The sequence below is a fragment of the Pangasianodon hypophthalmus genome, chromosome 18 (assembly GCF_027358585.1).
Source record: "Pangasianodon hypophthalmus isolate fPanHyp1 chromosome 18, fPanHyp1.pri, whole genome shotgun sequence".
NCBI lineage: Eukaryota > Metazoa > Chordata > Actinopteri > Siluriformes > Pangasiidae > Pangasianodon > Pangasianodon hypophthalmus.
Window position 1 is genome coordinate 5381536 of NC_069727.1, and position 13685 is coordinate 5395220.

The window sequence follows — 13685 nt, forward strand, 5'->3', positions numbered from 1 at the left end:
ACATGTAAACTTATCCCTTATGGAAAAATGAACATTTCTAGGAACTTTTCACATATAATCATGTGTTTTTCCACATGTGATTATGTGAGTGAATGTGATCACATGTGAGAAACACCTGAAGGTGCATTTCACCGTGTTCTCCCCTGAAACTGCACATGAGTAACACTGCATGCAGGTAAACTCCTGCGACATCAGGCATAACATGTGAAAAATAAACCACAGTTAACATGTGGAAATAAATGAATCATGTAGAAAGACTGCATGCACTATGTGTAAAGTCCAGGTGTGAAACATATGTGTCAAAAAAAAAAAAAAACACATGTGAGTCATGTGATGATCCACATATAATATCCACATATTTCTGTAATGGATCTAGGCCCAGTTCCTGAACATGAGCGAGAGGGTCTCTGTAATATCTCTGATTAGAAAGTTATTGAATTTCTCTTCATTGTTTATGCAGGAAATCTGTCAAAGAAACTGAATAAATGAGGAAAAGCAGTTTAGGATGTAAATCACAGGAAGAACTCTGGTGTGTAACTAGAGGAAATCTGTTAATTAAATACGCATTAAGGAAGAATTTCAGCTGCAGGGAACAAACTCTTTTGCAGTTCATTGTTTTAACAAGTTGTTGCAGTAGAAGTGCGTGGATCTGGGAGTGTGTAGGCAGGAATGAAGCGTCTGATGCGCGGAAGGAAAAAGCCTCAGGGGTCGTGTTCTTATTGGCTAGGGACAAACTTCAGGACCATCTGATTGGCCCCACACTGGATTCCTGGGGTTTGATGGACAATAGAAGACGAGGGAAGGTTTACAGGTTTCCACACAGAGCAGACGGGACGGGGCTGGGGAGAGGAGCGCACCTTTTGCGCAGTGTTCCTTCAAGTCTCTCATGCACATCGTCGAGTTTGTGGATGTTTATATGACTCTCTGTGAACTTTCGGATCAATCCTAGATGGAGTCAGAACTCGTGTAGTCGTTTAAAAGCGTCTCCACACCCCTGCGTTATCAGTAAGATCAGAGGAACATGCTCCTTCCTGCGCTCCTGAGCGTCTGGACTCTGCTCAGGCTCGGTTTGGGTTGCCAGCTCCCCACCGAGTGGCGACCCCTGAGTGAGGGATGTCGCGCAGAGCTCGCTGAGATCATCGTGTACGCCAAGGTGCTGGCTCTTTACCGGGAGCCGTACTACCCGCTGAGCGCGCGCTACACCGCCGGCCACCCGTACGAGTACGAGCGCGCGGGGGCGGAGAGCGCGGAGGCGCTGCTCTACACGGCGGAAGTGGAGATGCTGTGTGATCAGGCGTGGGGCAGCATGCTGGAGGTTCCCGCGGGCTCGCGCCTCAACGTCACCGGCCTCGGATACCTGTCCTGCCAGTCACACACGGTGATGGAGAACTACTCCTACATCTTCTTCCTCAGGTCAGATCAGGTGTGTGTGTGTGTGTGTGTGAGAGAGAGAGAGAGAGAGAGAGAGAGAGAGAGAGGTAGAAGAAGAAGGAAGTAATGCATGATTGTAAAGATAAAAGCAGTTTGGGGTCAAAGGTCATATAAAGATAACCTATATTGTCAGATTCCAAGAGAAAGGTAAACATGGAAAGATCACAGGGCAAGCAGATTGGAAGAAGTGATGAATGAGTAAAAAGATAAAACTACTTGGGGTCAAATGTCATGCAAAGATAGACTGAAAAGGAGAAAAATGTGAGAGAATTCACTTATTCAACACTCACTTCGATTAAAAGCACTTTGTAAGCACTTTGTTCGGGTCAGGGTCACAGTGGATCTGCAGCCTTCCCCAGGAACACTGGCTGTGATGGAGCACAAGTCCATCACAGGACACCATGCACACCTGGATGAAACTGGAGAACCTGTAGGAAACCCACATGGACATGGAGAGAATCTGTGAAACTCCACACAGACAGTAATCCAAGCTCTCGAACCAGGGACCCGGAGCTGTGGGATGGCAACACTACCTGCTGCACCACCATGCTGCTCTGATGAATGATTATCAAAATAAAAGTTATATGGGGTCAAACGTTATATAATGCGAGACATAAGGAATCCTAAGATTCAAAGTGAGTATATATATATATATATATAGATATATAGATAGATAGATAGATAGATATTAAAATAAAGACTCAAGGTCGGAGGTAACAGATATACTTCAATTCTCATTCTCTTTCATGTACAGACCCAAACAATCACTCCCTGAACGTGAACTGACCTCAGGAATAATCAGTACTCAGTGTTAGACCTGTGATAATGAAGGAACATCTGCAAAATCTAACTAGCATTAAACGTCTTGCTGTTTTTTTTGTTTCATTTTGAAGTAAGGGTGTGTAAACCTTTGCACTCAACAATAACTAAAGAAAAGCTTACCCTTTACTTTGTGTGTTCATGCACTCTCTCTGTCTCTCTGTCTGTCTGTCTCTGTCTGTCTCTCTCTCTCTCTCTCTCTCTCTCTCTTTCTGTGTGTGTGCGTGTATGGCTATGCTCTTACACACAGGATGGATGAAAATTATAACCTCCTTCCGCACAGTGTTAACTACCAGGAGGCCATCTTCCCTGACACTCAGGAGAACCGGCGCATGTTCTCCAGCCTGTTCCAGTTCTCCAACTGCTCCAGCGAACACACACTCCACAGCTTCAGTCCTGACTGGGAGCACCAGGAAGATCACAGGGTAGGTCTCTCTCTCTCTCTCTCTCTCACTCACACACACTCACACACACACTGACACACACACACACACAGTGCTACTAAGGAGAGGAGGTCTCTGTCTCTGGTTTTCTCATTCATGAAGTCATTCTCTGAGCTCCACAAAAAGTAACCCTCTTTGTTATAGGATTATACACAGAACATTTAAGGGTCCACAGAGCATCTGATACTCAGTGTACACTTTTCTGGCCACAAGCTTCAGATTCTTAAATTCGCTCTCTACATGTTCACTGGTGACTAGAGTGATAAAAGATTTTTGAGGGTCAAGGAATCCCATTTAATTGGTATTCAGAAATTTAGTTTGAAGCATTTAGTGGCCAATAAATAAGACATCACTGTGTTTTTGCACTCAGAAACAATCTTAGAAGTTATGATACTAAAGCTGGTCATGTGTATCTATTGATGAGTTACATCTGTCAAATAGCCTGTACTTTTTCTTAAAATATTTAGAAAAAGCTGACTACTAAGTCTATAAACATCTCAAAATGTCCTTGGTGTTACATTTCCCGATCTCTGTCGAGCCATGTTTCTGTTGAAGCACCATTTTCATAATTACCTCTTCCTACATGTCAAAAACTGTAATTGGTTGTCTGCAGTCAGTCAAAAAGCTCCATTACTGTGAAAGCAAGCAGTTCTTGGCCATGTTTAAGGCTGGATCGTGAGATCAGGAGCATCACAGTAAGGGGTAAGAGAAACTGGTTTACCAAATGCCCCTAGGTGGACTGGGGCCTCAAGAGGGCTAGAATAAAAAAATTTGCATTTACGAGAGATGTAAAGGGGGCCCACAGAGACTGCAGTAAAAAGTCTTCCTCCAGGATTCTTTAGAAGGTTAACGGTTCTACCTTTCCACTTGAAACCTTTTTCTGAAAGGGAAACTCTTAGTTGTAGAGTAGGACCTCTTAAGGGTTCTCCAAGTGGTGTAGTTCAGTCAGCCTGGTAGTAAAAGTGATTTTACTGCATGTAGGTGTGTATCGTCTCATCCACACCAACGAGTTCCCCAGAGGCACAAACTGAAGAACATTTAAATCTAATGAAGTTTAGGGATGAAGAAACCAGAATTTTTGGAACACCCTATTCCAAAAATCTTTTATACACTCAGGTGGCTTGAGAATCTTGAAGGTTGCGGCCTGATTGGCTGTTTGTACTTCCATATACCTGTTTCTTTGAACATTGTGACACAATGAGCAAAATATAATTACAGGATTGGGGGAAAAAAGAGCATCACGTCTAAAAGCGATTGGAGAACTTGGTTGAAAATGTGGTCATCTAGCTGAAATGCCAGTGAAGCAGCTGTTTCATGTAAAAGTAGGCTAGTTCTTGGCTACATTTAATGATAAGAAGTCTGGCTTGTGAGATTAGACCTCAGCAGTGCAAATGATTTTAAGTATTGGTCCTATCAGTAGTGGAAGGCTTGTGAGAACTTGTTATAGCTCGATATTATTTACATAAAGCCATCTATCAAGCTAATTATTTTAACTAGATGAGATGTTATCATTCAGGAGAATGAGATAGAGTTCACTGGCTGGAGCTGATTTGTCTTCAGAAGTGTGTGTGTGTGTGTGTGTGTGTGTTCATTGCACTGCATAACTATTAGTGCAACAACTGACCACGTTAGACATAACAGGCCCAAACCTGCTCAGGATGTTGAGTGAGTTGAGTGATCATTACCGTTTACATCTGGTCATTACATGAGTCATGAGTCTGGATTGTATTCTGTTAAGAGCTGTACGTGTACTCCTGCTGCCTGATTTAATGGTTCTGACACACTTTTACTGCTGTGGCTCCTCTCTCCCACGGGACCTGCCTGATTCATCCTGATACTTCTTCTGCTGTGGATTTGCACTTCCCAAAAACAGCTTATACCCAAGTCTCATGCTTGTTTCAGTAGATAATCTCACCTGGATACTGTAGATTTGTACCACATGCTGCTGCTGTAATCATAAAAACTGCCCTGTTGCTCATCCCAGGACTCTTATTCTCAATATACTCATACTGAACATCCTTTCACACACACTTAGTACTGTTTGTGTTTACTCTTCTACCCCTGTATACTGTAATGATTTATAATCCTGCTATCCGGTGTCACCCAGAAGACGATGGGCTCCCTTTTGAGTCTCAAGATTTCTCCTTCAAGTCGTCTCAGGACGTTTTTGACTTGCTGCTGGATTATTCATTACAGATCTAAATCTACATCTGGATTTCTGTTAAACTGCCTTGTGACAGTGTCTATTGTTAAAACTGAAGCCTGTAAATTATATATACCATCTACTGAAATAATAATGCAGCTTGACTTGTTACTGATAAACCCCACAGCTTAAGCACCTCTGTCCAAAAGTCTCTCCCATGGTAGAAGACCGGAGACTCCTTCCATAAATAATAAATAAACGTCTGTCTCCTCACAGAAAATTCCCCATCTAAATGATTATACACATTTTACAATACGTTCTGTGGAGCATTGAATATAAAAGTCCCAGCGCATTAATATAAACCCGTGATTTGCAGAGCCTTATGCCTGGTCATTTCATGCCTCTTGAATATCAGGATTATCTCTGGATAGCTGATTATCCATATAAACATGCCAATGCTAAAGCAGCCAAAATGAATTTAAAACAGATTTAAACCCAAACGCTTTAACTACTTCAGCAGGTCTGAGATTCATTTTAGCCAGATGTTTAGCCACAAAGTGTAAACACATCCATCTTTCCAAACCACAATTGACCAAACCAGAACAGCATGCAGCATGCACTTTAAACCGTTTAATTCATTCTGAGCATCAGGATTATTTCTGCATAGGATTGATCCATATAAAAATGAAAGAAACAGTTAAGACACATTAAAAAAAAAGTAAAATTAAATCTGATTGCTCAAACCACTTTGAGAGGTCTGAATCTCAGTTTAAACACGTGGTTAAAACAACAAACAAAGTGGTTTGAGCAATCAGATTTAATTTTAATTTTATTTTTTAATAGCACAGAAAATAAACGGTGCACATCCTTCTTAACCAAGTGTGTTCTTATATGACTACACCAACACACACCTTACACACATCACTTTTTTTCTTTAAGGCCTTTGTATGGATTGGTGTGTTATCACTAAAGGACACTGGGATGCTTTAGGGTTTGTTCTGGTCACTAGAACCCAGATTAAAGACCACACACACACACACACACACACACACACACACACACACAGAGGCACATATAGATATATGTACAAACACACTGCCTTAAACACACACTCACTGGTCTTGGAAAGAGAGTGAAAGTAATAAAAAGATCAGCGGGGCGTTTGGTCAGGAGACGCAGGGGCTCGAGAGCAGCTGGAACGTCTGGAGTCCTCACAGCAGTGCAAGTCAGGGCCATGTGAGCAACTACACACACACACACACACACACACACACACACACACACACAAAGCCATTTTGCAGGGGTTATGAATCGGATTATTGCACAGTGGGGCAACTGAGAGAAGATGTCCTACAATTCTCTGACACTAATCCGCTTGATCCTAAAGGAACACTGCAGTGTTTTTCATCTTAATCTTCATCTACCACATGTAGCATAGGTGTGATAACCACAGACAGCAATTCTGAATGAGAAAAGAATGGAAAACTTAAATGTGGGGCAGTACTTTAGAAAGTAGAAAGCTTTCAAAAAATTCCCCAGTGAAAGGTATTTGTAAATTAATTCTATATAATTTGTCCTTTCATAGATTGGACTTTTGTAATTATATGGTTTTGTGACTTTAAAATGATATGCCAGGAATAATCCAATACTGAGAGAAGAACGGAAAACCGTGTTTGCTCTTATAATTCACTTAGAATTCACATATAACATACAGTCAGTTGTTGGATTCCATCACTATACATTTTAAATACATGACGGTATAACACACATTTAAAACCGTTACACTCTAATAGCAAAGGTGTTAAAATGAGACTTCTTATTCTTCTTTGTTGTTTTTGTTGTTTTTATTGTGGTGTTGGTGGTTTGGATTTATTTACTCAGACAACGAAGAATCTGCTAGCTTTATCTTTGACTTTAGAGGCAAAAATAAATAAATAAATAAATCACTTAATCGCAGTTAAGAGGGGATCCTAACACTGGATATCAATGAATATCCCAAAATTAATATTTGTGACACATTGTATACACAGAATAAATCTAGTTTAATCCCTTCTTGATGGCAGGTCTGTTTATTTATGCTTGCCCCTTTGAACTATGGTCTGATTTTTTTTTTTTAAACGTGCTTGCTATCACTCAGCAGTTAAACTTTATCAACTTCTGAAGACAACAAATTCAGAATAATGCAGATTTAAAGCTTAATGAAAGGAATGCCTTGACCTGAAAAATTCATAAAAATGTTCTCCAAAAAATGTGTTTTTTTAAATATTTACTTACTCCCCCGACAGCGCCCCTTACTTCCTCATAGAAAGGGAATTTCATGTTTTTTGTTCTTTTCATGGTTAAAATAAATGTCTGTGGCAATCACACACACAGCAGTGGGTTGAGATTAGGCTGAAGAAACTCTGAGGTATTACTTTAAAGTCATAAAACTACACCGCTTTAACTTTGCTACAGCTTACACATAGCCTGAAGATGTGATTGTGGTAAAAACAGTGAGCGATGCATCATTGCGCTGTCAGTTACCCTATCGGGGTAGTGGGGTAACATGTTTGTGTTGTTGTGTTCAGGCATGTGTAGGTCAGAGGTCATAACCTGAAGAGACATGAGGTCACACTAACAGGTGTTCTCTCTCTTAAACAGATGGTGCTTTTGGTAAAGCAGTAATCCAGACTCAAGTGTTGCAAAATGATTAGCACACACACACACACACACACACACAACAGGATGTGGTGTTATATAGGGTGTTATATGGAAACAACAGGGTTGTGTGATGTGACCTACTGTTACCACTTCAAAGCTGATTATTTTCCAATAATCCCATATCATGAAATGTTTTATTCACCTTATACCACAGCAGTGTGCCAATTCTAACAAATTTTAATTTATTCAAGAATGACACACCATATTTTCTATCCATTTATAGCTACATTTAATGTTGTGGAATGTCCAAAAAACAAGTTAGTTCTTATTATCACCTATAGCAGCTATAAACACTCATTCCCTCATCAGCCTCTCTTCTTTCTGTCTCCTGAAGTTAAAACAGAAAAAAACACAGCTTGTCATGTTAACGAGAAACCAGAAAGTCCTCTGTCCTCAAGACTGATACAGGAGACTCCTTCTGTAAATGTTAAATAACCGTCTCCTTACAACAAACGTCACCATATCAACGAGTATACATTTTTCTTTGTTAAATGTTTTTAATCTGTTTAGTGTTAATCCTAGATTACCTACTGATGCCACACAAGTCTCTGTGTAATTATAGAAACGATAACATATTAGAACAAGTGCTTTAATATAAAACCTGAGATTTAAATTACAGGCAGGACTACTTCAGAGCTTCTGTTACACAAGGAAGTGTGTGCGTGTGTGTGTGTGTGTGTGTGTTTGGTAGGGACAGGTGGAGGTGATTAGCCATGCTGGGAAAAACAGAGATAATGAATGCTGTCGTGTGGTGCAGATGAGGCTTCCTGTGGGAAACGACTTGTTTGACACAGCTTAAGGGAGTCGCTCTGTCAGCACCATAACACACAGCAGCTACTTGTGTAGCTCTGACACACTCGCTGTGGTGTGCGTCTTCAGCTTACTTTAAATCCACACTCACCCCTATCAGAACTACGATGTTCTAATATGTTATCGTTTCTACAGAAATAATTTACTCAGGGACTTGTCTGGTGGATGCTCCACATAAACACATTTCAAAACTGTATCACTGCTGATGTGGTGATGTTTTCTGTAAGGAGATGTTTGTTTAACATCTATGGAAGGAGTCTCCAGTGTCAGCACTTTGTAGCAGTCAGAGGTGAAGCTGTAACTTGAAGTTTTCTGCCACAGAAGGCTTTATGCTTTGCGTAAACATTTCTCAGTAACATGCCATGCTGTGTTTTTAAAATTTAAAATTTTTTTTTAATTAACGCAGAAAAAAGAGAGACTGGTGAGGGAACAACTGTTCGAATGTTTCTAGCTGCTATAATGTAAATCATAACAGGAACTTGTCTCATGGATGTTCCACAACATTAAATGTAACTAAACAGATAAAAACATATCTTGTCATTCATTAATAAATGAAAAATTGTTATCAGTGGCAAATTGCTGTGGTATAAGAGGAATAAAATATTCAGGACATGCTGCTATAGGAAAATAATCAACTTAGGGACGATAACAGTAACTCCACTTCATATCAGACCACATCACACTAACTTGATGTTGATGATTTTCCTATAACAGCACACCCCATTTTTTATTCCTCTTATACCAGAGCAGTTTGTCAGTGTTTCATTAGCGCTAGCATTTTTTTCTATATATGTTTTTTGTTTTTCTTTAACAGATCGATAAATGATATGACAGAATGATAAATATTACATTTAAGCATCTATACAGGATTGTAATTAAGAGCTGAAGAATCTTGGATGTATAAGAATAATTAAAATTCAGATCATCATCATTATCATAGCCCTCCACAAGTTCCTTATCATTACAGCTAATTCCTTTTTTTTTTAAACATATGAATCTTATAAAGCTTTATTTTCCATTATTTGGGTTTCTTCACATGTGTAAGACACAGGCAGACAGATCAATGCTGATTTGTAATGTTTTCATCATTATTCGCACCAAGAAACAAGTGCAGTTCCATTTCTACAGTCCATTCCAGAAGTATTGGCACCCTCAATGAAAAGTAAGCAAAGAAATATTGTATAAAAAAGCATTTCACGAAATTCTTTAAAAAATTCCCCACTCAAACCACTGGACGAACCACTTATTTTTCCTTTAACAAAACTATTCCTATGAGAAATGTTCTCTTTTTAAACATGACAAAATTATTGGCACCCTAAAAGATATTGGAATTTAAAAATGTTTTTATTGCTCCCGGGTTCTAGAGAGTCTGTTGTTGCCATGGTAACTCTATTTCCTAGGACTGCATCCTCATTTCGTTGGTTCCCTCTCTACTTGAGATTGAGCAGTCTTGGCTCAGTCACAGTGTTTTCTATCTTTTCAAAACCAGCCATTTGTGCCTTCATCGTTCTCCTTCCTGTTTCTCTTTCCCCGTCTGTTCCAGGGTCCTGTGGGTGCGTCAGTTGTGTTTTCATCACAGCTTGGACCACTGAACATAGCAGGCTGTGTTTGGCTTGTGAAATGGCCTGGATAGCACACACAATAACACACACACACACACACACACACACACACATGCACACAGTGGGAGGAGACGCTGATTCATTCAGAAAAATAAGTAATTGGGTGTTTGTCGAGCACAGGCTGTGGCAAAAACATAACCACCAGAAGCGTCTTGCGACACATTTGCGTATTCTGACCAGCTGTCTAGCCTCGGGGGCTGTAGAATCAACTTCAAAATTATTGGCACCCTCGAAGAGAATGGGCAAAGATGAGTGTATCAAAATAAACAATACACACAATGATTAAACTTTTTCTCTCACACAGCTGAGGAAGTTAATCATCTTTCCACTAACAAACTAATCAAACTCTAGTTTTTTTAAACATTTTCTCTCACAAACATATGTGGCAAAATTATTGGCACCCCAAAATCTTTTCAAATGCAAACAAATCCTTTTCTTCAAAAAAAGAAGTTCTACAGTTATGAAGAATACTGCAAATTTGTCCATTCTGTTTGTCTGCCTCTGTCTAGTGGTCATTCAGCATTTGTGTATGTTGCTAAGCCAGAACTCACCCACAGAGAACTGTTGCTGTTTGTTGTTACAGCAGCAGCTCTTCTATTTGAACAGCAGGACACATCTCCAGCAGGTGGCTGTTTCCTCTAAGGCCATCTTTTTCTTTCCTCATTCCCATCCTCGCTCACCTCTCCTGCTCCTGTCCTCTTTCTTCTGCTCAGATTTTCAGGCAAGAAAATCCCTGAGTATCCACAGTGTTAGAACATAAAATGGATACGGCCCTCAAAAAGACTGGACTAGGACACGGATTTGGTCACTGATTTTAGGTTTGCTGGGAATTTGAGTCAGTAAACTAAATTTTTAAAAAATTTTAAACTACTTTTTTCAAATCTGAAAAAGCCAGCGAAACATACAGCACAAAATATTACAGCACACGCTTTATTTTGTCCTAAGGGTAAACATTTGGACCTACAGGACGTGCTCTAAGTTAGTTTAGACTTTCAGTGTAATAAAAGTGCTTTTGTATTGTTAAGCCCATATAAGCCAGTAAAACACTGCTTACTGCATCATCTTATTGTCACATTGTTTAAAATAAAAAAAGCAGTAGTGAAGAGGAAGTAATGAGGCTTACAGAAGTGCTGATGATGCAATTACCATGCATTCCAAACCATCTCCACCCTCATTTCTCTCTCTCTGTGTCTCTCAGTTGCTGTGCTCGTCCGTGCAGCAGGTGCTGTTTGAGGAGGAGGAGCGTGCGGGCCGTCTACAGGAACACATCACTGAACTGGAGAAGAAGAACCAGAAGCTGAAAGATCGTGTCGGGAAGCTGAAGCGTTCATTGCGCAAAGTGCGTAAAACGAGCCGCCGTTACGCACGCGAGCTACAAGAGCTCCAACAGCGCATGAGCACCAACAAGAAGAACTCTGAACATCACCTCAACTCCATCACGCCTCCACATAGGCTGTCACGCCACAGATACACACACACACTGTGAACACACACACATCAACAAGATTTGGACTTGACACTGCTGGACAGTATCTTCTTTTAAAGTACAATACAGAGAGTGCAAAAGTTTGCACACCCTTAGGATGGAATAAAGACAAATATTCATTCATTCATTCATCTTCAGTAAGCCCTTTATCGTCATCAGGTCTGTGGTGGATCTGGAGCCTTTATCAGGAACACTAGATGTACACGACGCCAGTTCATCACAGGGCACCATACACACTTCTTAGCCAACTGACCACAAAGCATGTTTTTTGGGAGGTGGGAGGAAACCAGAGAACCTGGAGGAAACTTATGCAATCATGGAGAGAACAAGAGAAACTCCACATGGACAGCAACCCAAGTTCAGGAACTAACCAGGAACCCTGGAGCTGTGAGGCGGCAATGCGACACACTTCCATTCTGTTTATTACTGCAAGAAAAAAAAACAGGCAAATCATGTACATTAAGACAGTAACAGTGAAAAATGCTAAATATACTTTTTACATGATTACTGGACACCTGGAACTGGCAAATTACTTCCATATTTTTTGTATAATTTTGGAAAGTATTGTTAATTAATTGTACACATTTTTCCATCCAGAAACTGGGGAATGCAAACTTTTGCTCTCAATCGTTAATATCTTCACCCTCGCCTCCTTTTTCCTCCATGAGCTTTCTTATTTTTCCTGTTTTGTTTTTTGTGAATGTTTATTTTAACCCTTATAAAGATAAAATGGAAAAAGTAGAAAACACATGACGGATTATTTCTGATTTTAGCATTTTTTCTCAATCAGTGAGCACAAAGATGATTTTAAAATGTAGAGGAGATATCTTTGCCAATATTTAGATATCTACAGGTTTTTTAATGTTTTTAAGACAAGAACTTAGAAAGGAAGAGCATTGTTGTCATACATAACTTAATATTAAATGTAAGATTTTTTAAAAATTATATATTTAGGAACCAAATCAAAACGAACCAGGATTAAAACAGACCATTAACAGTTTAGGTCTTAAAAGACCCAGCCAGTAAGGGATGTCTTGGGTCAGTAGGTGTTCACTGCAGACCTGTGTGAACATGAACCTTATCTTACCTATGCTATCCGATATGGAGTGGAAAGCATAGGTGCAGGAAAGAGGGGAATACTGCAGGGGCAGCCCCAGTGTTGCCAATTTAGAGACTGTCACTAGATTTTGTGACTATTTAGACTCCTTTTGTGACTGTATTTCAAAAAAAAAAAGAGCCTAGTGACAAATCTAGCAACTTTTTGAGCAAATGTTAGTAATTGTCCTGCACTCAGTATGGCTCGCCAGCTCACATCAGGTTCCCATTAGTGCAGGTTCACTCGACTCACCACCAGTGTGTAAAGCCTGAAGGAGTTGCGCATGTGCAAGCCAGTGTTCCCAGTGACCAATCACTGATCACCACTGTTCCCATCAACCCATCACCGATCACCACTGTTCCCATCAACCCATCACTCATCACCACTGTTCCCATCAACCCATCACTCATCACCACTGTTCCCATCAACCCATCACTCATCACCACTGTTCCCATCAACCCATCACTGATCACCACTGTTCCCATCAACCCATCACTCATCACCATTGTTCCCATCAACCCATCACTGATCACCACTGTTCCCATCAACCCATCACTGATCACTACTGTTCCCATCAACCCATCACTCATCACCACTGTTCCCATCAACCCCCACTTTTTAAAAACTGTTTTTATTATCATCTAGTCTAAGTGTCTTCAGAAAAGCTTTCTTCTTTATATACCCTAATTTGTAATTCGAGATACAAAACGATTATGATGAAGCTATGAAGATGCGAATGAGTGACGTCATCTGGAGACTTCTAGGAGACTTTTTGAGAGTGCTTTGGCAACTGTGCAAGTTAAAAAGGTACTAACTGGTTAAAACAAATATGTATTTTTAAAAATAGATACATTTAATTACTTATTGAGTAAAATAATTGAGGAAATGCATTATTGGAACAATTATCTTGGATAATCAAGGACGCTTGTGCAGAGAAGCCACCCAAACATTTGGCAACATGCAGAAAACATGGCGAATAACAACAAACAGGAGAGAAGTGTGGATGTGTTCAGTGCATTTTTAAGTTTGTGCCCGGTAACTGCACGTAAGCTCTGGGATTAGTGATAACACTGCCGCTGTGCAGTTAATGTTTAAACTGTATCTGTGTACACGCATCGAATAGGCCTGTGTTATT

At 40.1% G+C, this 13685-nt stretch overlaps 1 protein-coding gene across 2 annotated transcripts; it reads left to right on the forward strand.

The window, feature by feature from the left end:
- Nucleotides 1-454: 454 nt before the first annotated feature.
- ccdc3a (coiled-coil domain containing 3a) lies at nucleotides 455-13685 on the forward strand. 2 transcript variants are annotated; one of them, XM_026922819.3, is made up of 3 exons: nucleotides 455-1413; nucleotides 2534-2675; nucleotides 11167-13685. In XM_026922819.3, exons 1-3 carry the CDS (start codon nucleotides 1022-1024, stop codon nucleotides 11452-11454), a joined length of 822 nt encoding a protein of 273 aa, XP_026778620.2. In that variant the 5' UTR covers nucleotides 455-1021; the 3' UTR covers nucleotides 11455-13685. The 2 variants fall into 2 exon arrangements, with proteins under 2 accessions (XP_026778620.2, XP_026778619.2); XM_026922818.3 differs by having other exon boundaries at nucleotides 468-1413; nucleotides 2501-2675; nucleotides 11167-13683.